General features: G+C 54.1%; 1 protein-coding gene across 7 annotated transcripts in view; it reads left to right on the forward strand.

The window, feature by feature from the left end:
* Nucleotides 1-20,696, forward strand: part of ZNF618 (zinc finger protein 618) — a 184,162-nt gene that overhangs the window by 101,112 nt on the left and 62,354 nt on the right. For 5 of the 7 annotated variants that reach the window (XM_035696768.2, XM_035696767.2, XM_035696771.2 and 2 more), the window contains exons 2-3: nt 621-664; nt 18,563-18,822. In XM_035696768.2, the coding sequence (XP_035552661.1) occupies nt 621-664; nt 18,563-18,822 (304 nt within the window). Of the gene's footprint in view, nt 1-620; nt 665-17,873; nt 18,268-18,562; nt 18,823-20,696 lie in introns of all 7 variants that reach the window. The other 2 variants (XM_025433252.3, XM_049116384.1) reach the window with 2 other exon arrangements.

Raw genomic sequence — 20,696 nt, forward strand, 5'->3', positions numbered from 1 at the left:
ACTTTAGGCAGCTCCCTCCTGGCCTGGGGCCATCGGTTTCTGTATCTGAACCAGAATTTTATGATTTCTGAAATTTTCATGTGGTCAGCCTTATCTCCCCATTCCCCCACCCGACCCCAAATGAAAGAGATTAAGAACCAGCACTCTCTTGTCTCTCCCTGCCAGTAGGGTTGGGGGACAGAATATTTTAACATAATAGGATTTTCCCCCTCGGGTTGGTAGGAATAAATCTGCGGCTACTGTTTTATTGGAAATCCCAGATGAAAATAAAAATGGTGCAATTCAATCTCAGATTTAGCTGGTTACTTACTTTTCACTGAGTCCCCAGGGCCCTGTGGTTGCTGGGTTTGTGTTGGCAATGGGTGCTCAGCTGGATTTAAAGGGCCAAGCAAATTCCAGGGGTGGGGGTGGGGTGGGGGGCGAGGGAGTGGGAGTGTCCTGCCTCCCTCTTACCACTGGGGGCAGGTTTTCACAGCCTGGAGGAATGGAGCTCCAGATTGTGCCAGCCCTCCCCTCCGTGTGAAGGCCGGTGTTGAGGGGGAGCTTGGCTGGGGGGGCAGTGGGTGGAATCTGGGCTTGCCCCCCTTGGCTCATGTAGGTGTTTTGGATTTCTTTTGCAGGCTGACGGAGCCAGTACCCCCGGAAGGAAAAGCACGGCCAGCAGGTACATTCCCTTCCCCTCCACCCCTCCCTCCTGTTGGACACCCCCCACACACCCCTCCATTTCACAACCAGCAGCCACCTCTCTGAAAGGGGATGGGTGGCCCAGGCCAGCCTCCTGGGCCGAGATGTATCTGTACTTCCCTGGCGAATGTGTGGTTATGGGCAGCACCCTCCAGCCGTCCTGAGACCTCCCCAAGCACCTGTGAATGGACCTGAACAGGCCTTTGGGTGCTCAGGTCGGGAGGAAGTTAGAGGTGAAGTGCAGGAGTGGGCGGAAGGCCCGGGCTTGAATCCTGTCCCAGCTGTGGTGTGGGGACCTCCCATCCTGGCCTGGCACCCGATGGCCCGGCCTGCGCCCCGCACTCCCCTCCCTGAACCAGCCACCCCGCAGCAAGGGGAGGGGATACTCTGCTGAGGCCGACAGCCCTGGGAGCTGGCCGGAGCTGAGGGGAGGCCCCCAGAGGAGAGCTGGGCTGGGGTTACCAAAGAAGGCAGGAAGGGACCATGGACGGGCCCCGCGGTGGACGTCTGCCACCAGTGGCACAGGCTGGCGCTTGGTAACCGTGAGCGCTGCTCCCAGTGTTCCCTCGGGGAGGGCAGAGCCCGAGCGGCCAGATGACCTTTACTGGGGGCACTGGAGGCAGAAGGACAGCAAGGGACAGACCAGAGGTGGCTCTCCAGGCTGCACACGCACACACAGGATCTGGAACGAGCTCTAGGATCACCTCCTGGAGTTTGGGGTCAGAGCACAAATGCCAGGCAGAGGAATTTGCCCTTCAGCCCACCAACACTAGTTCTTTACAATGTTGAGAAATTTTTGTGGAAAAAAGGGGATTTGTGGCCAGGTCAGTTTGAAGGACAGTAGGTGAAGCAAAGTCAACAGATCCCTTTGCTGAGGGACTTCTTAGTCTTTTCAGGTGCTGACTTGGGGTTTGAGGACATCTGAGAGGAGAATGCTCTGTTTCTCAAACTTGCTTAACCGTGGAACCCTTTTGTGGAAGTTCAGCCACAGGGCGAGTGTTCTTCAAGACATGCTTTGGGAAACCACGGGGAGCCATCACTCTTCGAAAGAGTAACATGTTTAGCTCTGTGTTTTGGGAAGGTCCCCCGGGCAGCTATTTGCAGGGCAGATTAGAGGGGGACTAGACTTGAGGCAAAGGTGCCAGGCTGGGGGTCGTTGTGACCCAGAGTTCCCAGCACAGCCTGGGCGCCCCTCTGCCCCAGTCTCCGTATCCTCGTTGCACAGTCTGTCTTAGCTGCCCCGACCACCTCTCCGTGCGTCTAACACTCGAAACCAGGGGTCAACCAGCTTTACCCATAAAGGGCCAGATAATAAGTGTTTTGCAGGTTGAAGGGCAGGGGTCTCTGGTAACCTCTGTGCTCTGTCAGCACCCGTGAAAGCACCAAAGGGAAGGCAGGCATCCGCCACCCGTGGTTTGCCAGCCCTTGGCCTCAATGGACTGTCGCCTGAGAGCCTTTGCAGCTGCTGTTGCCTTCGCCTGGAATGTTCTTTCTCTGATCTTCCTTCATGCCTTTCCTGCGCCTCAGGGCCTGTGGCCCGTGTCCCTCGTAGGCTATTCATGCTCTTGACTTACTGTATGTGTTTGTGTTGTATTTGCTACCTCTCCCCCTAGGGTGCCAGGTCCATAAGCAGAAACCTCCAGCAGGTGCTCAGTGTTACTGGGACGGAGACCCGAATGAGATGGGAGGAGAAGTGGGGGTGATATAGAGGCCGGGAGCATGGGCTGGGATGGCGGGGTGGATGGCCAGGCTTGGGCGAGTGGATGCTGGCAGTGACCATGTGGCCAGCAGCTGCCTGGTGCCTTGTGTCTGTGTCCTGGGCCCCTCTGGTCGTGGGGTTTTGTGTTAAGAGCAGCACATGAGGCTGTGGTCTATGGGGCAGTGGGAGTCCCTAGACTGGGGGTGCCTGGGAAGTGCTTCCTGGATTGGAATGTCAGGACTGGAAGGGCCCTTGGGATTTGACCAGTCCCTCCCTCTCATGGGACACATGGGGAGGGACGGCCCTGGGCAGGGTCATGTGGTGAATAAGTGGCCGTGTCAGGCTGTGAACCTGCCAGCGCAGGGTGCTTCTCTTGACTCTGCACTGTGCTCGACGGAGGGTCTGGCCAGCCTCTCCCACCGTCCTCCATGCTCATTGAGCACCTGTGTGTTAGGCCTAGTCGCTGTGGGTGATGGGCCCAGATGGATTGGAGGCTAAGGCATCATCCAGCAGACACTTGGGTGCCTACGGAAGTGGACAGAGGCAGACCTCCATCTGTTCCTCATGACTTTCACACAGGGGTGTTCCTTGCTCTTACTTTCTAATGCATGAATTTCTCCCACATCGGGTCAGAAGACAGTAGGCAGGTTCCTCCCTAGTGGTGGTGGCCACCTGAAGTTCTGAATGGAGTCTGACCGGCCGCAGGCTGTAATCAGAGTTAGAGATGCCTGCCCTGGTCGGAGGAGGCGAAGGATGGCACGTGTGCCATCTGTTTGCTGCCCTGCCTGACCAGCCTAGGCTTGCACATACTCAGTGATGGATGGAGCCCCCCATGTTACCACCACGGTGCCAGAACATGTACCAGGAAGGGCCAGCCCAAACCTTAGGGCTGTGTGTGACTTGAGACGTAAAGAAGAAATTTGTAATAATAACGACTGCCATTTAGTCGGCACTTGTATGTCAGTCAGGCTCTGAGCTAAGTGACTCAGTTTATTATTAACGTATGTAATCTATAAAACAGTCCTTATGAAGGAGGTGGATTTATTAGTCCCACTGTACAGATGGGAAAGCGGAGTCAGAGAGATGTTTAGGGGCCTTGGGTGGCCCAGTTGGAAGTAAGTGATAGAGCCAGGGTGCCTACCCAGGTCTGACTTCTCTGATGTGTGCGCTTAGCCACGGTGCCCTTCCCTTTGTTAGGATGAAGTGGTCAGTGAACAGATGTTAGAGGAGCCCGTTAGGGGCCAGGGGCTGTGCCACCGGCCAGGGACTTATCAGGAAGGCAGGGATTTCGAGCGAGCTCAACAAGTGAGTTTATATTGATGGTATCATTAGAGCCAATGGAGTGTCTTTGAGAAACCAAGACGGTCTTATTGTATCATGACCCAGCATTCCGTCTGAGGAGTGAATTACACATGACACGTCAAGAGAGCATTAACGCGGCCTGAGGCCGCTTGCGAATTTGACCCTGGCCTTGGGTTAGATGGGCCAAGTTGGGGTTTAGACGTGTTGGCACTCAGTCGAGCATTAGATGCATTTAGTCCCTGTTTTGGATGGAGAAACACAGGCCCGGGGCTCCCTGAGGTCAGAGATTGGCTCTGCAACCCCGGCTGGGGATGACCTTGAAGGACCCCCAGCCCTCTGACACCGGCCTCCACCGCCAGCTCCCAGCTGTGCCATGGCGCAGCGCGCTCGGTTGTTGCACTCGGGTCCGCCTTCTTCCCAGCGCCTTTTTGGCCCAGAACGCCTAATTTTGTGACTTCTCCAGAGGGCCTCTGGCTAACCCCCAAAACCAACAGCATGGACTGCTAAGGAATTAGTGTTAAATTGAGGGGGACAAGGAGAGGTGGTGTTTCTGATCCTAAGAAACAACCGAATGTGGTTTGGTTTACTTCTCTTGTAACCCAACCTGGGTCAATTTTACAGGACCAGTGATCCCAGCACTTGAGGTTAGTGCTGACTTGGGGTACAGATTACAAATCACGTAGCACAAGGGCTGCCAAACCTCACTTATGCTAAGAGGCGTGGGGGCTGTGGGGCCTTAACTGGAAAATTCTAAAGGAAGTGCAGTTTTTATAATCAAGTAAATGTAGGTACAGGCTTGTGGTAATGAAGAATTAGGCCCCTTTTTATTTTTATTTTTTTTCGGTTGAAGGTTTTTAGAGCTGATAGGGCTCTATAGATAATTTGGAGTAACTATCTCATTTTGGAGATAAGTTAACCAGGAGGAGAAGAGGTTAAGGGACTCATTTGTTTGCTGTGTAGACAGTCGCCTAACAAGCAATCAGGATCTTGTAGACAGAGGAGAGATTTGGTGGGTCGAGATGGGGGTGGGAGGGTGATAAGACCAAATCTCATTCATTCATTCTACAAATACTTAGCGCCTACTGAGTGCCAGGATCTGAGCTGGGTGCTGGAAATACAGCAGTGAACAAAACAGAAATCTCGTGGAGCTCATATTCTAGTGAAAGTGGAGGAGACGTAATCAATATGTAAAATGTATGGTATGTCGTAAGGTAAAACAGTGCTGGGAGGTGGATGGGGGGAAGCAGGGTGGGGGTTGGGAGGGCCAGAAGGAGTGGTGCATCACCAGAAGGTGACATCTGAACATGGATCTGAAGGAAATGAGGGACTGGGCCAAGCATTCATTTGGGAGAAACACATCCAGACAGAGAGAACAACGGGTGCAAAGGCCCTGGGGCAGGAGTGTGTACATTGTTTTGGAGCCACAGCAAGGAGGCTGATTGGCAGGGAGGCTATCGTCCACACTTTGGGCTTTACCCTGCACGAGATATGGGGACCCACTGGGTGTTTGAGCGGAGGGCTGGCATGATACGATTTGGTTTCAAAAGGAAAATACTTGCTACCAGGAGGTGAATAAACTGCAAGGGGTTAAGATTAAAGAGGTGTTGCTAAGGCTTCAGGACCGGCAGGACCTTAGAAGCCTGGCTTGGAAGTGAGTTTCCAAAAGGCTGTATCTTTTCAGGTCTGAGGAACCCAGCTCAGCAAAGTGTTGTGTCACTTCTCCATCCAAAAATGCTCGCTTCTCCGTGGCCGGTCTGCCGGGTTTCTACTTGCCTTCTCTCTGGCCAAGCAGCTTATTAGCTCAGAGGAGCCCAGACTGCCTGGGTTCGGATCCTGGGGCTACCCGCTGCCTGCTTGTGTGACCTTGGGCTACTTGCCTGACCTCAGTGTCTTCATCTGTAAAATGGGAATTATATAGGATCGAGTGTAATAATAGTAATAAGTGTAATAATAATGGTAACATGCATATGCTTAGCACAGCGCCTGGCCTGTAGTAGGTGTTCCATAAATGCTTATTTTTATCAACACCATACCAGATTCCCTTCCTAGGAGGAGAGAGCAGTGGGATGGCAATTGATTTCTTGTTGAGTCTGGACTCTGGAGAGAAGACTGGAGTCAGGGACGAGGGTGGGTGTGGAGGGCTGACCTTGATCCCGTTACTGTGTCATGCAGGATCACGCACAGATCTCCCTTGGTCCTCCAGTGGTCCTCTGAGGTTGTGATGCCACCCCCATCCCCAGAGGGAATTGGACGACTGGGCTTGTCCGAGGTCACACGCGTAGTGAAAGAGCTTGGAGCCTAGCCAGTCTTGCCCTTCAAGCCAAGATTTTTCACGGATGGACCATTACTTCATCTGATCACCACGTGTGTGTGTGTGCAGCTGCTGCATAATTATTATTTTTTTAAAGAATATCTTCTTGTTTAGCATTTTGCTTTTCAGCCGTAAAAATAAAGTAGCCCTCAACAGATTAATTTCACTTGCACAAAAGCTCGCAGTTGCAGTAGGCTCGATGGCAGTCAGTGACCAGTGTGGTGTTAGCAGAATGAATTATTTAAGAACTCGGGGTGTATTTTAGCCAGGATGCATCTTTATCTTGACTCTAGGCTTGTGTGGCTGTTATCGGAGCTCAGATTTGATTTTCCAAAAATGTGTATTCTCAACTTAGCAAACTTTAGGTGAAGTTGGACCACAAAAATCATAAATCGCAGGCCGATTCTGGGGTTCATATACTTATTCCCCTGGGGCCAGTGCTTTCTCTCTTTCTTTCTTTCTTTCTTTTTTTTTTTGGGCAGATTTCTTCTCTGCTTGATCAGTTGCTGTTAAACCTAGACTCCGCGGATAGGGCAGATTCTTGAAAATTCAGGCCCATCCGGAGACAGCCACAGAAATGCAAACTAATGCACATCAGAACCGTTGAATCATTTTTGCCGAATGGCACTGTGGCTCTCAGGCACGGGGGGTGGGGGCAGGTGCCTGGGGTCCCCAGGGAACCTGTGCCCAGGGCGTGCACCTGGCGGGAGTCTCCCCCCCCCACCCTGACCCCCTGCTCCTTGTGAGCAGATTCAGAATGTGGAGCCCTCGTGCTTCAACCGTTCGAGGCACTTGGAAGTCTCGCCTTGTCCCGAAGAAGCTCAATCTCGAGGATGGGAAGGAGGATGATCCAACCTGGGTGCTTCTCGAGGCCCTGGATGCCAAAGGCCCTTGGGCTGAGAGAACAACTCTGGAAATCTCCACAGTTGCTGGCTCTGCTAATGGGGGAGATGGAGGTGCTCCCCCTCAGCTTCTGCTCCGTGCTGAGCGTGGTGCTTTGGTGCGCCAGCCCCTCCACACCTCCCTGGCCGCCTGCGTGGGCGCTGCCGCCGTGTGCGTCCTTCCCCGCCCTCGGTGCTGCTGCACGGGGCTTGGCCATGCCCCCCCCCCACTTCTCTTCTCACAGGGCCTAAAAAATCGCCCCTCTGCTTCATTTAGGAGTACTCCGTCCGTGGCCTGAGAGCTGCTGTTTTTCAGAGTTTGACCACACGGTGCACATTTCTGTCCAGCAAGCGCTCGGGCGGGACGGGAGACAGAACTAAGGCGGCTGGAGCCGCGCTGTGTGTGGTGCCGTGCTGGGTGCCGTGCGGCCACCTCTGCCCTCGAGTCTTCTGACCCACCCTTCGTGGTTCCTGGTGACTTGCCCAGTGTCCACGCAGGGAGGGGAGGGGAGGGGAGGGGGGTGTAGGTGGGTTAGGAAACTTGGCAACAGCGCAGCATCTAGCTTATTACCCCCGGACACCTCGGGAGGACAGGGCCGCGTGTCAGGGCCACGTGGGCAAGACGGCAGCAGGGCAGGTCCTGTGGGCAGGATGATGGAGCAGAGGGGTCCTGTTGGGAAGCTTCTTTACCTTCCATCCCAAGAGGAAAGTGGCCAGAGAAGCTGGGCATCGGGGGTGGGGGTGGGGGTGAGGGAGACAGTGGCTAAGTCACAGCCTGGGCAGGGAACCGAATTGGTGGCAGAGGGAGAGTATTTTTTCTCTGTTGTCACATTAGCCAGTGTGAGGACTGGCTTAGGGGCCACCTCAGTCTTGTGTGGTTGAGTTGGCTGCCCCCCTGGGGTCTGCAGGGGACCCCATGGGGGCCCAGGGGACTTCTGCAGGACAGTGGGCGAGGGACTCCTCTGGGGCCTCCCCTTCCCCACCGGCCGGTTGAGGGGTTGAGGGAGTTGGGTCTGGGTAAGGATTCCCGGGTGTGCAGCGTCCCGCCGTCTGGGTGAGGGGTGCACGCTCACGGGCCAGTTGCTCCTTGCTCACGGAGCCCACCTGCATCACTGCCGCAGCCGTTGCAAAACGCAGGCTGTGTGTCTGCTTAAGATGCCCTTAACAGTAATTCTTTTTAATGACCTGGGCCAGCCCTCCCTGTGCCGTGACACCCGTGAAAGAAGTTCCCAGCTTTACCCGGCGGGCCCCGTCCTGCTAAATGTTGGGGGTTTGTGACTTGACAGCATTGCTCAAGACTCCTGCTTCTCTCTATTTTAGGTTTAAATTAACCAGGGAATTAACTCTTAATATTTAAATCTCCATGCTGTCTTTCTGAACTGCAGTATTACCCGACGTCGTGGCTGACTGACACCATACACTGAAGAAAATTAAGTGCCTAAGAATTATCTCAAACTAATGATATATTTATGCATTGTAGGTTATTTTGAATTTCTAGACTGTTAAGAGTTGTTTAATAGGTTAATAGTTTTAATCTATTAATCTAATCTTTTCTACTTGACTATTTATTAAAATATATCAGTGATACATGACAAATGGAAGTGCAGATAATTCTGAGGGTTATGAAGGCATGGGTGATGATGTGAAGATTCGAAACACGGGTGGAATAGTAAATACAGGCACAGGCCTCGTTAGCGGGGTTTGTGGAAATTGGGGTTTTGCTGTCGGTTCTCTCTCTGTCTCTCTCGGTCCTTCCAGGCTGGTGGAAGCTGCAGCCTTTATCTCTGTTAGGATTCCTGTCCTTGTCGCGAAAGACAGGAGACCCTAGGTCCACAGGACACGTCTGAACACAGCAGCCATTTTAGAACATGTCAAGGAGAGTTAGAGGTCGACAGTGATCCTAAAGCCCAAGCACTTGCCGCCGTGGAACCCCTCGTTCCTTAGTTTTATCACATTTCTGTGTTACTGTGTTAAGCATCTAGGATGTACCCCCCCCCTTCCATCAAGATGCTGAGGATACAGGAGGAGACGAGGGGGTATGTTCCCCATCTTTTGGGACTTTGTGGTCAATTAGTCATTAATTTGTCCATTCATTTAGCAAGTGTTTTGGTTTTGGTTTTTTAATCCTCTCTTCTTTTGAGAAGGGAAAGCAAAGAATCCAAATGATTGAAAGCCCAGGTGTGGGAGTTGAGCAGGTCTGAGTGCATCTCATTCTGTCACTAGAAAGCTGTGTGACTGTGAAAAAGTCACTCTGTTTCTCTGATTCTCCTTTTTCTTTTTTTAAAAAAGATTTATCTGTGGGCAGCCCGGGTGGCTCAGCGGTTTAGCGTCGCCTTCAGCCCGGGGTGTGATCCTGGAGACCCGGGATCAAGTCCCACATCAGGCTCCCTGCATTGAGCCTGCTTTTCCCTCTGCCTGTGTCTCTGCCTCTCTCTCTCTCTCTCTCTCTCTCTCTGTCTCTCATGAATGAATAAATAAAATCTTAAAAATCTTTTAAAAATCTTTAAAAAAATGATTTGAGAGAGAGACTGAGGTTGCAGAGCGAGCGTGGGGAAAGGGGCAGAGGGGGCAGGAGAAGCAGACTCCCCACTGAGCAGGGAGCCCGACATGGGGCTCGACCCCAGGACCCTGGGATCATGACCTCAGCCCAAGGCAGGCACTTAACTGAGCCCCCCCAGGTGCCCCTGATCCTCAGGGGCAAAAGAACCTAGCATATATCAGGCATTGGGAACAGTGGGATGTGTGTGGACGCAGGGTGAAGCACCATGCCTGGCATGTCAAGACACACAGTACACCGTAGCTGCTCTTGTCCCCACTCCCTCCTTATGATATTGTTGCTGTAATCGCCTCCACCTTCATGCTGGCGTACGTACCTTGGGCCATTCTCTGTGTCGTTTGGCAGACGTCAGCCAACATCTGCTACGGGCCAGGCACAGGGACACGGAAAGCAGGGGGGCAGAGCCTTTGCCCCTGGTGGAGGTCTCTCTCAACTACGTGGGGTCAGAGGGCAGATTCAGAACAGGAGCCCATTAGAAGCAGAGGGGGCCATTCCAGAAGCCACAGGAATGAGGTTCCAGGCTCCCAGAGGGATGCCAGTGAGAGTGGCCATCCTAGGAGTTCAGCAACCCACCCTGGGCCCTGAGGGCCCTTGCATGTGCCGAGCCACGTTGGTCATAGCAGGCCTGCACGCTTGAGAGTTGGTGGCACTTCGCAGCACAGATCATCGCAGGGCTCCCCTTAAACTTCCCTATCTTAACATGTTAGTAATATCTCAGCAAAGCTGGGGAAGAAAAAGAGTTGGTGTCAGAGCATCCCCCAGGCTACCCTAGTTTGGCGTTTCAGGGAGAAGGAAGAGTGCATTACATTTGAGAAAGTCCCGCTGGAGAGGAGCAAGATAAGAGTGTGGCACTTCTGGGACCCCTGGGTGGCGCAGCGGTTTGGCGCCTGCCTTTGGCCCAGGGCACGATCCTGGAGACCCGGGATCGAATCCCACGTCAGGCTCCCGGTGCATGGAGCCTGCTTCTCCCTCTGCCTCTCTCTCTCTCTCTCTGTGTGACTATCATAAATTAAAAAAATAAATAAATAAACTTTAAAAAAAAAAGATCTTACTGTAAAAAAAAAAAAGTGTGGCACTTCTAGAAGAAGCATCAATATTCAGATCGTGGGTCATGTTGAACTTCTCCAGATCATGTGATACCGAGGGCCAGGGGGTGGGCCTTGCTGCTTTGGTTCTGAACGTTAATGAAAGCAGTTAAACCATCCACATTCTTTGTGTGTGTGTGTGAGGGGGGGGGAAGATAGAGACAGGGAGAGAGACATGCCCCAAAGGCCACGTTGGCACTGCCCTCTCCAGGATGCATTGCTTAGATCCTTCGGTGAACCAGTGCCTGCCCATCGCCTCCCCTGTGCCACGTGCAGTTGTAGGTGCTGGGATGCGACAGGCAGTGGACAAGAGAGAGTCCTCATCCTCCCGGAGGTCACGTTCCAGCAGGACAGACCGTGAAGAGGATGAGAGGCAGATGAACCGAACAAGTAAAGCAGGGAATGAAGAGATGGGGTAGGGAAGGCCGGGGTGAGCCGCATGTGGTTTAGATCGAACAGCCAGGATGTCTCCACTGGCCCTGGGATGTTTGAGTGGGGACTAATGGTGAAGGCATCTGGGACTGGGAGATTATTCCAGGCAGAGGCCTCAGGCCCCATGTCCTAAGGGAACAGCGGGGAGACTGGTGTGGCCAGCAAGGGAGTGTGTCCCGGGAAGCCCCAAGGGTCAGCGCAAGGACTCTGGCTGTTATTTCTGGTGAGATGTGGGGCCATAATGGGGCCAGGGGTGACACAACCTGGCTTGTTTTAATAAGGTCGCCATGGCTGCCGTGTTGAACATCAACTTCGAGGCACTGGGCAGGGGTAGGAGCAGGAGACTGGCTGTGCGATTGACCACAAGGCAGGAAGCTGGGGAGGCGGTCGGGACCAGTGGCGGTCGTGGCCACGTGCTGGTGAGGAGTACTCAGGCTCTGGACATATCTTGAAGGTGGAGTTGATAGGTGTGCCTTAGTACAGAGTGAGGGAAGGAGGACGGGTTAGTTCCAGGGTCTGGGCCCGAGAAGCTAGAGGGTTGGAATTGCTATCAACTAAGATTGAGAAGTCTGCGGTTATTTGATCGTGGCATCGTGGGCTGCAGGGTTTAGCGGCAAGAGCTCCGGGATAGGAGTCAGGGTTGTTGTCTTGACTTGGGTCAAGAGGTGTTAGCAGTAGCTCAGTTGGACCTGTTAAATATGGGTGCTTCTTGGGCATCCAGGAGGAGGTGTCCAGCTGGCGGTTGTGTGTGTGTGGGTCTGGAGTTCAGGCGGAGGCCCCAGCTGGAGACAGAATTTGGGATTCATCATCACGCTGTTAATATTTAAAAGCCTGACTCTGGAGGAGATCACTTAGGGAGTGAATGTGGTTAAAGATAGAAGGGGTTCTAGGACTGATCCTTGGGGCATGTCAGCGTATAAGGGTGAAGAATTGGTGAAGAGCAATCAGCACAGGACAGAGGAGGGGACAGAAGGTAGGTGGGCACAGAGCCAGAGGGAGCAAAGGTTTTGGACAGAGGGGACAGGGAGGCGCTTGTCCGAGGCCGCTGATTGAGGAGGAGGTTGCAGAGGACGGGAAGGGACCATAGGCCCTAGGAGCCTGGAGGTCACAGGAGGCCTTGGGGAGAAGAGCAGCCCTAGCAGGATGCGGGAGGCAGAAGCCTTGATGGACGTGGAAGCCTTGACAGGGAGGGTCCTGCTGGAGCCTGTGAATAGGTAAGAATCGTTTGCAGCACTTGGATCATCAGTAGGTCGGGGGACTCCGTGGACACGTGGGTATGTGCATCCCCTGAGGTCACGGCTGGGTGTGCCTTAGCCCCTTTCACACCCCGTGCGTCCATGCATTCGTGGAGAGTGTATTTAAGCTCAGCGTGAGGCTACTTAACCCTCATTCCTAATGAGTGGAGTCTTTTAATGAAGTTTTATTCTAGCGGGAGTTAAACCAAGTCATTATTTACACTCTGTGATTAGAGATTTTCCACCCACCCTTAACGTCGTTTCAGGTGGCTGAAGTACCCGAGTGAAAAAGCAGGAGCCTTTGCAAGAGGTGCGGTGGTCCTCAGGCCGAGCGCTGGGGCACAGGGGGAGGTACACCCGCCATGCGGGGTAGGGGTCTGGCCTCTACCGCAGCCTTAGATTCCAGCTCGCTTGTCATGAGGATGGGAAGACCGGTCGGGCAGGGGCACGATGACGTCCAGGGTGCCGAGAACCCCTTGTAACTACTATGACTTGGTAGAGCGTCAGGCATTAGCGTTTTTGCCGGAAGGTTGGAGAAATTACACCCAGAGCACCCAGACACGAAGCCGTGTGACCCCAGGCCACATGACATCCCCTAGACCTCTTCCTCCAGCGTGGCCAGGAGGGGCATTTGTCTGATGCCCAGATCCACTGATAAGTTGTTTGCTTGCACTGTGCAGTGGGAACAGCACCAGGATAGGAGTCAGGAAAGACTGTTTTTGGCCGCGGGAAGTTGTGTGACCTTGGGCACGCCCTTCATTCACAGCGGTGATTGGGTTCCCGTGTGCCCAGGCCTCTTGCTGTGGACAGGAACCAGAGCATCGGGCCCTGGGGTCCTGTTCTGAGCTTCGGTTTCTGCATCTGGCTGCAGGGCTCTCGTGAATGCTGGGTGGGGTGGGATGGGGCGGGTCCTCGGCTTGAGGAACCATCTGGTGAAACGCAGAGGAAGAGATTTGCTTCCGAAACTTTCCTGGCAGGCTCCGGCCACGCGCAGCGTTGGGGATGAGTAAGAACGAAGCAGAAGAGTCGAGGGGAGCCCAGGGGAGTGGCTTGCAAACTGACGCCCCGGGGCACGTTCTTCAGTTCCTCTGACCCAGCGGCTGCTGTACTCGATCTTGCTACCGACCGGAGGCTCGTCCTCTTTCGGTTTTCAGGGCTCTGGGGGAGAATCTGTTCTTTGCCTTAAAAGTTTCTTGTGGCCATAGCGTAGCGTTCCTTGACTTGTGGCTGCCGCCTTCCAGTCTCTGCCTCCACGGTCATGTTGCCTTCCCTCTCTGCCTTGGCCCCTGTTCTGATGTCATATCGCCTGTGTGTGTCATTGCATTAGGGTCCACGTAGGTGATTCATGGTGATCTCGCCTTAAGATCCTGAAATTAAATACATCTGCCAAGAGCCTTTTCCAAATAAGGTCCCAGTCATCGGTTCTGGGGCTGAGGACGTGGGCATATCTTGGGTAGGGACCATTTTCTCCACTACTGGGGGAAAGAAGCCGTACATACATGTATCAGGCTCAAATCAAAGAGGGAATAGGGGTCTTGGAGCCCCACTCAATGCCACCCTCTTTATTCAGGGCTCCTGGGTGCTTCGGGGCCACTGCTGTGGAACCCCTAGGCTTTCAAGGAACATGCCTTGAGCACCATAGCCTTAATGAAGGGTCAGTGTTCTTGGGTGACTCCTTGGGCAGGGACCCTCTTGGTCTGGCTTCTTTCTTGGGATTCTGGCCCGAGCGGTAGGCAGTGACCACAGACGATATGTGCTTAAAGAGAAATATCCTTTTAGTGCCTGACTTTAGATTTTATATTGAAGTGTGACTCAGGTTAAATATAAAATTCATAGCATATCTTGAGCAACTATTTTGTAGTTATCTATATATAAATCTATTTTACAGCGACACAAATAGAATAGATTATGGAGTGTCAGCATGTAGATAGATTCCGAGTGCTTTTTCACTAATATACCTAATGATTCGTGCTGAGAATATCCAAGGGCTCCACTGTACATTTAAATGGATATAATTAAAATAATGAGCTCTATTTTAAAAAATGATATATGAAAAAAAAATTTTTTTTGAAGAAGTTAGAAGATGCTACACCACTAACTCAAAGTGATATAAGTACTTCAGTGATTCCATTGTTATTAGGACACCTAATTAAATGCAGAGCACCCGAGAAAAGCAACATTTGGGCTTATAAATCTAAAGCATGAAGCCAGGAGAAGAGGAGTTGCCAGTGTCCTTGGCGCTGCCAAGGCTCGGAGGTGTCTCATTTAAGGGAGTGCCTGCGGGTGACAGGATGGCTCAGAGTCTCCTGTGGGGGCCAGATGGGGCCAGAAAGGAGATCTGATGCCATCTCGAGCAAGCAGGGAAGGTTTCCCAGAGGTGGGGATGTCGTCATGAATCCATGATGTTACCCTAATGGCAGCTGCCGTCCGTGGAAATCCAGTCTGCCCCAGCTCCCTGGCTCAGCTCCCACCCTCGCGCTGGCAAGGATCATGGTCTTTCTTTAACAGAGGAGGAAACTGAGGCTCAGAGAGGGAGTCTAGCCCAAGGTCACAGGGTGTGTGGATGCCCAGCCTGTCTGATTCCAGCAACCCCCCCCCCCCCCCCAATCAGGACATCCTGAGGCTGGTGTGGTCCTTGAGAGCAGGAAGGGACACCGAGCCTGTTCAGGTGCAACAGGCACGTGCTCGTAGACCTGAGGCTGAGCTTCTGAACGTTGGCAGCGACAGATCGGGTTTGACAATATTCCAGGCGAGAGTCTGTCCTGTTGCCTTCCGTCTGTGTGACCTCAGTTGCGGGAGCACAGGCAGGTGGACCCTTTGTGTCCAGAGGGCCTCTTTGCTGTCCTGGAAGCACATCCGCCCCATCCCTGGGGCTTCACTTTCTGTGCATCGTTGCCAGGACAGCCAGCGCCGAGCCAGGGTGAGTCCCCGGCTGCCCGCCTGCCCTCCCAGCAGCCCGGCTGACACCTGTGGGCTGTGCTCTTGCCGGGCTGGCATTCAGGCTCAGATGGGATCCCCGCATTCCACCCCGTGCCCAGCAAGCCTCAGGGCTAGTGGGACTGTTTGTTAGCACCCGAGTGCTCTCAGGCACGGAGCAGCAGTTTCAGTAACTGTCACCAGTTCCCACGGGCATGATCCTCGTGCTCTGTGAGCCGCCCTAGACGAGGTGCTGGATTGACATTTTTGCGGTTGATCTTCACAAGACCTTTTGAGCGGATGTGGGGCTCCCCACTTCACCGGTGTGTGCATAGGCTCACTCAGGGTCACCAGCCCAGATGTGGTAGTGATGGGATTTGAACCCCTGTTGATTTGCCTCCACGGCACCTGCAGTGCCATCTGTGCCATGTCAGGCCTGCATCCTCGCATACTTCCCTCTGCACCCCGTATAAGACAGTAGATAAGTGTCAACCGTCTCCACTGGGGCCATTGTGTAGGGGCCCTTACAGGCATTGCATTGACTCTGCATCACAGCACTGCGGGGCAGGTGCTGTGCTTGTCCCCATGGCACAGGTGTGAACACTGAGGCTTGGAAGGAGGACTGGAGCCACTTGCACAAGAACCCAGAGCTTGAAAGTGACAGTTCTGAGATTGGCCATGGGACCTTCCAACTTCGGAACCTTCCTTCTGGGTCCATCACATCCCATTCCAGCCTGATTGTCCTTTTACCTCTGCTCTGGTGCCCCAGTGCCAGGGAGACCTCCACCCCCAGGACCTCCCCTTCTGTTGCTGGCTGGCTGATAGGTTGTCCTCAAGCCATTGCTGTCCCCTGGTCACTTCTCAGACCTGCCGGTCCTGCGGCTCCTGGGGCCTCACTGGACCAAGATGCTTTTTGGCTCTGTGACGACTGAAGTGGGGGATGGGTAGGCTTTGCTCCTTTCCTAGCTCAAGATATCCCCCCTTGGAGGAAGCAGCAGCCTGGAAAGCCAGGCCATCTGCCTTCCCCCTGTTCACCTACTAGCAGCTCAGTTCTGAGTCTCTTCTGGATGCAGAAGGTCAAGGATGGGTGACGTGGGAGCTGCGCTAGGGGCAGGTGGGCACCCCGCTAGTCGCAGTGCTCCGCGGCTAAGAACCAAGATGCCTGCATCCAGTTTGGTTCCACGTCTTCCTACCTGTGTGACTTGGATCAAGTTATTTCTCCTCTCACTGCCTCCATTTCCTTATCTGTAAAAGAGATAATCCTGGGACTTCCTCCCTGGTTGTACCCGAGATGAAAACAGTCGGTATGTTAGGACAGTCACGGCCCGTGGGAAGTGACTTCAGTGTTTTCTTAAATCGGTAAAAGAACTGAACACGGAGGCGATCGAACCATCCTGATCTATGTCTCCTGCTGCGGAGAAGGGCAAATGCGTCAGGCCCACGGGGAGTAGGTGTCACTGGGCCCACTGTGTGCTAGAGATGCTGCACTCATTTGTCATCATTAATGATAGTGATGGTGGCTGTGTCTTGTGCGCTGTTACGGGCCGGCCGCCGTGCCGAGTGTTCTGTTAGGTGATTGAAATCTGCCTGACAATCCTGTTAGCTCCATTCTGCAGATGGGAAAACTGGGGCTCAGAGGTCAGGCAGCTGGCTCGGGTCACACAGTATGGAGGTGGCTGACTGGACAGCCCTGGCTCCTGGCTGGGTCCCCCCACCCCCCAGCCTTCCTCTTCACTCCAGCTGAGTCCTGTGTGTTCGTCTGCTCGGGCTGCCGTAACAAAAGACCACAGACGGGGTGGCTTGGACAACAGGGATGTATTGTCACACAGTCGTGGAGGGTGGAAGTCTGAGACCAGACTTGGTTACTGGTGAGAACCCTCTTCTTGGCTTGCAGACAGCCACCTCCTCTGCGTGCCCTCACGTGGCAGGGAGACGGGCAGAGAGAGAGCTCTCTCTTCCTGTTCTTCTAAGGCCACAGCCCTGTCAGATTAGGGCTCTACCTTTATGAGTTCATTATCCTTAATTATCTCTTAGAGACCCTGTTTCCAGCTATAGTCGGTGGGGTTTAAGACCTCACCATACAAACTGTGGGAAGGTAGGGGGACCCAGTTCTGGCCATAATACCTCCCCAGTGCCTTCTCCTTGCTCCCTCCTCATTAGCTGGGACCCTCCCCCTCTCTTTCCTCAATTCCCCAACCTCAGAGCAAGTTCACAGCTGGGAGGGACAGTGACTATGATCAAACTCATGCCCTTGGTGACAGATGAAGCTGCTGAAACCCCGAGAAGAGTAAGGTCTTGTCCAGAGTCACACAGCAAGCCCACTGCAGATCCAGGGTCAGAACCTGGGTCCCTGCCCCCCGGCCCAGCACCTCCACGAAGCTCCAGGTGGTATGCTGGTGGATCTTGCCTGAGTGTGCCTCGAGTCTGCACCTTTCAGTGCAGTCCAGATGCTTCCCTGATGCTGTGGAGAGGGCTGGACATGACAGGGTGGCTTCCCCGGGCTGGACATGATGTGATCTCCCATTCTTGCACACCTGGGTTTCTGTACCTCAGAGATGGGAATGATGCTGATGATCCCCCAGCCAGAAGGACGAGGGGGCCCTTATGACCCTAAGGGTCACATTGAACCATCTGTTTGAGAGATGGCAGGGACCTGGCTTCATGCCTTGGCCTGCCACCAGTCTTGCATGTGGCGCTGAGTGAGCCCCAGCCCTGCCCTGGCTCCAGAACCTGTGCCCTGCCCACCCCAGTGTCGATCTCGTTACCTTAAGGATGTTTTCTGATATTCGAAGACCTACCTGGAGGCCCAAGTGTTGGTCTGAGTGAGGCTTTTGGCTTGTCATCGCCCATCTGTCAGGTGGGAACAGGGAGGAACTTGGATGAAATCTCCTGCCCTTCTGCCAAGGAGGGACGAGAACAGCACGAGGCACTTTGTACACATCAGGCCACTTAAACTCTCGCTGCTCGAGGTGCGGATTGAAGACTAGCAGCGCCGGCCTTGGCTGCGTGCTTGTGGGAAAACCAGAATCTCAGGCTAAACCCGGGACCTGCTGAAGCAAATCTGCATCTTACCGAGCTGCTCAGCACCTCAGCTCCTCAGCACCTCGGCAAGCTCATCACCTTCAGATGACTTGATTTCCACCACCCGGAGCTGCCCTTGGAGTTGTAAGAGTTAATTACTGGGCACATTTAGACCTCTTTAGATCCCAGCTTCCCTGGCTGTGAAATGGGTGGAACTGGGGCCACCCTAGCCCAGGAATTTTTCAAACCGTGTTCCTCGGAGCACCCTGGTTTCCCGGGCAGGCCCTGAGGGGCAGCCGTGGGGGCCGTGCGCTTCGGGCTGAGATGCCCGGGGAAGTGGGTCTGCAGCTAAACATGTTGCGCCCCCCTGGGCCGGTGGGCTTCCAGATGTCTGGGGGCTGGCATGGGGTCCACCCTGAGCTAACTCTTCTTCCCCCAGGGAGCGCTTGAAGCGCAGCCAGAAGAGCACCAAGGTGGAGGGGCCAGAGCCCGCGCCCGCCGAGGCCTCGCTGAGTGCCGAGCAGGGAACGATGACGGAGGTGAAGGTGAAGACGGAGCTACCCGACGACTACATCCAGGAGGTGATCTGGCAGGGGGAGGCCAAGGAGGAGAAGAAGGCCGTCGGCAAGGACGGGACAGGCGACGTGCCCGCCGAGATCTGCGTGGTGATTGGTGGTGTCCGCAACCAGCAGACCCTTGGTGAGTGCCCATCCGAGAGGGTCGGGGCGGGACCAGGGCGGGGCGTGGGGCGAAGGCGTGCTCTCCGTGGCTGAGGGAGCTTCCATGGCTCCCCTCTGCCCTGAGGATGGGGCCTAGGCTCCTTAGACTTGCCTTTGCTTGTACAGTCCTCTCTGGACCTCCTTTCCACCTGACCTGCCAAAGCCCTGTCTGTGTTTAAGACTTTGTTCAGGTCAGATGACTGGAACTTTCTGTAGGTGGGGTGCATCCCTCATGCCATGGGACTGCCGTGCCCCCCAGGGGGGTCTAGTGCAGCTACTGCACTCGTTGCCCATCTGCATTTTTTCCTCCTTGGCTTTACTTTGGGCTCCTGAAGGCAGCTCCCAGTATAGGTCCTGCTCGGAGCAGGTGCCGGTTGGGGTCAGATTGATGACAGACCAGCACCTTCCCCAGCCCCTTGTGGGCTGGGTCAGGCTCAGAGGAGCTCCGTGGGAATGAGTCCTGGAGAAATCCTCTCTTCCCCTCACTTTCCAGCGTGAGCCAAGGGATTCCCCTCGGAGGCCTGCCAAGTTCATGGACTCAGATGCTCACGGGGCCCAGCGCACACGCGGAGGGGCTCAGTCCCCTGTTGCCCCAGTGCCTGGGTGGTAGCTCAGCGTGGCCGGATCTTTGGGTGTGCCACGCACCAGAAGTGAGAGATGTGATGTGAATTCTCTTGGCTTTAAATGTTGGTGACTAATTCGGCTTTTGAAATCGGCCAAACCAAACACATATGTGGGTCAGAGTCGTTCCGTGGCCACGGGTTTGTAACCCCAGGCCTGTAAAATAAAGTCTGCGAGCCCCACCCCGGCATCGAGGCCTTGCCTGGTCTGTTCCCATCCGCATGGTCCTCCACATTTTTGAGCTAAGTGTGTTCTTAGGTGACACTGTCTGTCACCTCCATTCCCTCTGCCAGTCCCTCCTGGTCCAGCTCTCGCTCACTTCCTCTAGACTCCCGGGCTCGCATCCTATGTGGGCATGCAGGGCCTCGTGTGGAGGTTCCCCTGTGTCGGTGTCCCCAGGTTTATGCTCAAGTCCTGTTGCCTTTTCTTCCCAGCTTCTGGGAGCAGCCTCGTGCTCCCTTTCCTGGCCGTCCCTCTGCTGTTCGTGTGGCACCGTCAGCCCTGGCCTCCCACCAACAGCCATACCTTTGCGTCTCCCTGCCCTCACCTGCTGCCAGGAGCCTTGGCAAAAACAAATCGTTGACCATGTCACTCCCTGCTTATAAACTTGGGACTCCCCCCGTGACTAGGGTCAAGGCCATAGTATCAAGATCCTCCATAACCTGAGCCCTATTTCTTATTTATGGTTTTTTTGGACCTTTCATTCCTGCACACCCTGCCTTTCCCCAGCATTTCTTGCCCTTGGCCCCTATTCTTCTGTCTCCCTGGTATGCCTTTGTCCATCTCCACATGCCAAGATCCAGCCCATCTTTCCAGGCCAGATCCAGTGCCATCTCCTCCCATCTCCTTCTTTAATCTCTTCTGGTCACCGTGTTCTGTTTCTACCTTGCCCCTCACTTGGGTACTTCCATTATCTATTTTAGATGACAGCGATCTTGCCCATGCCTGCCTCTGCCATGAGAATAGGAGCCTATGGTGATTGGTGCTCCAGGTCTTGTCTGATCGTGTCTCTGGGCTCCCTGCTCTCACCCCATCGTGTCTAGCAAGATACGGTCTTCTAGGGAGCGGTGTTGACATTGGTGCCATAACTGTCAGGATGGGGTTGTGTTATGCCCCAGTAACAGAAGATCCTGAAAGTGATGAGATCTTGGTAGCTCAAACCCACAAAGGTTTATTTCTTAGTCACATTGCACGTCCATTGTGGGTCATCTGGGGGCTCTGCTCTGGACTGAT

This window comes from Canis lupus, chromosome 11, assembly GCF_003254725.2.
Source record: "Canis lupus dingo isolate Sandy chromosome 11, ASM325472v2, whole genome shotgun sequence".
Classification (NCBI taxonomy): Eukaryota; Metazoa; Chordata; class Mammalia; order Carnivora; family Canidae; genus Canis; species Canis lupus.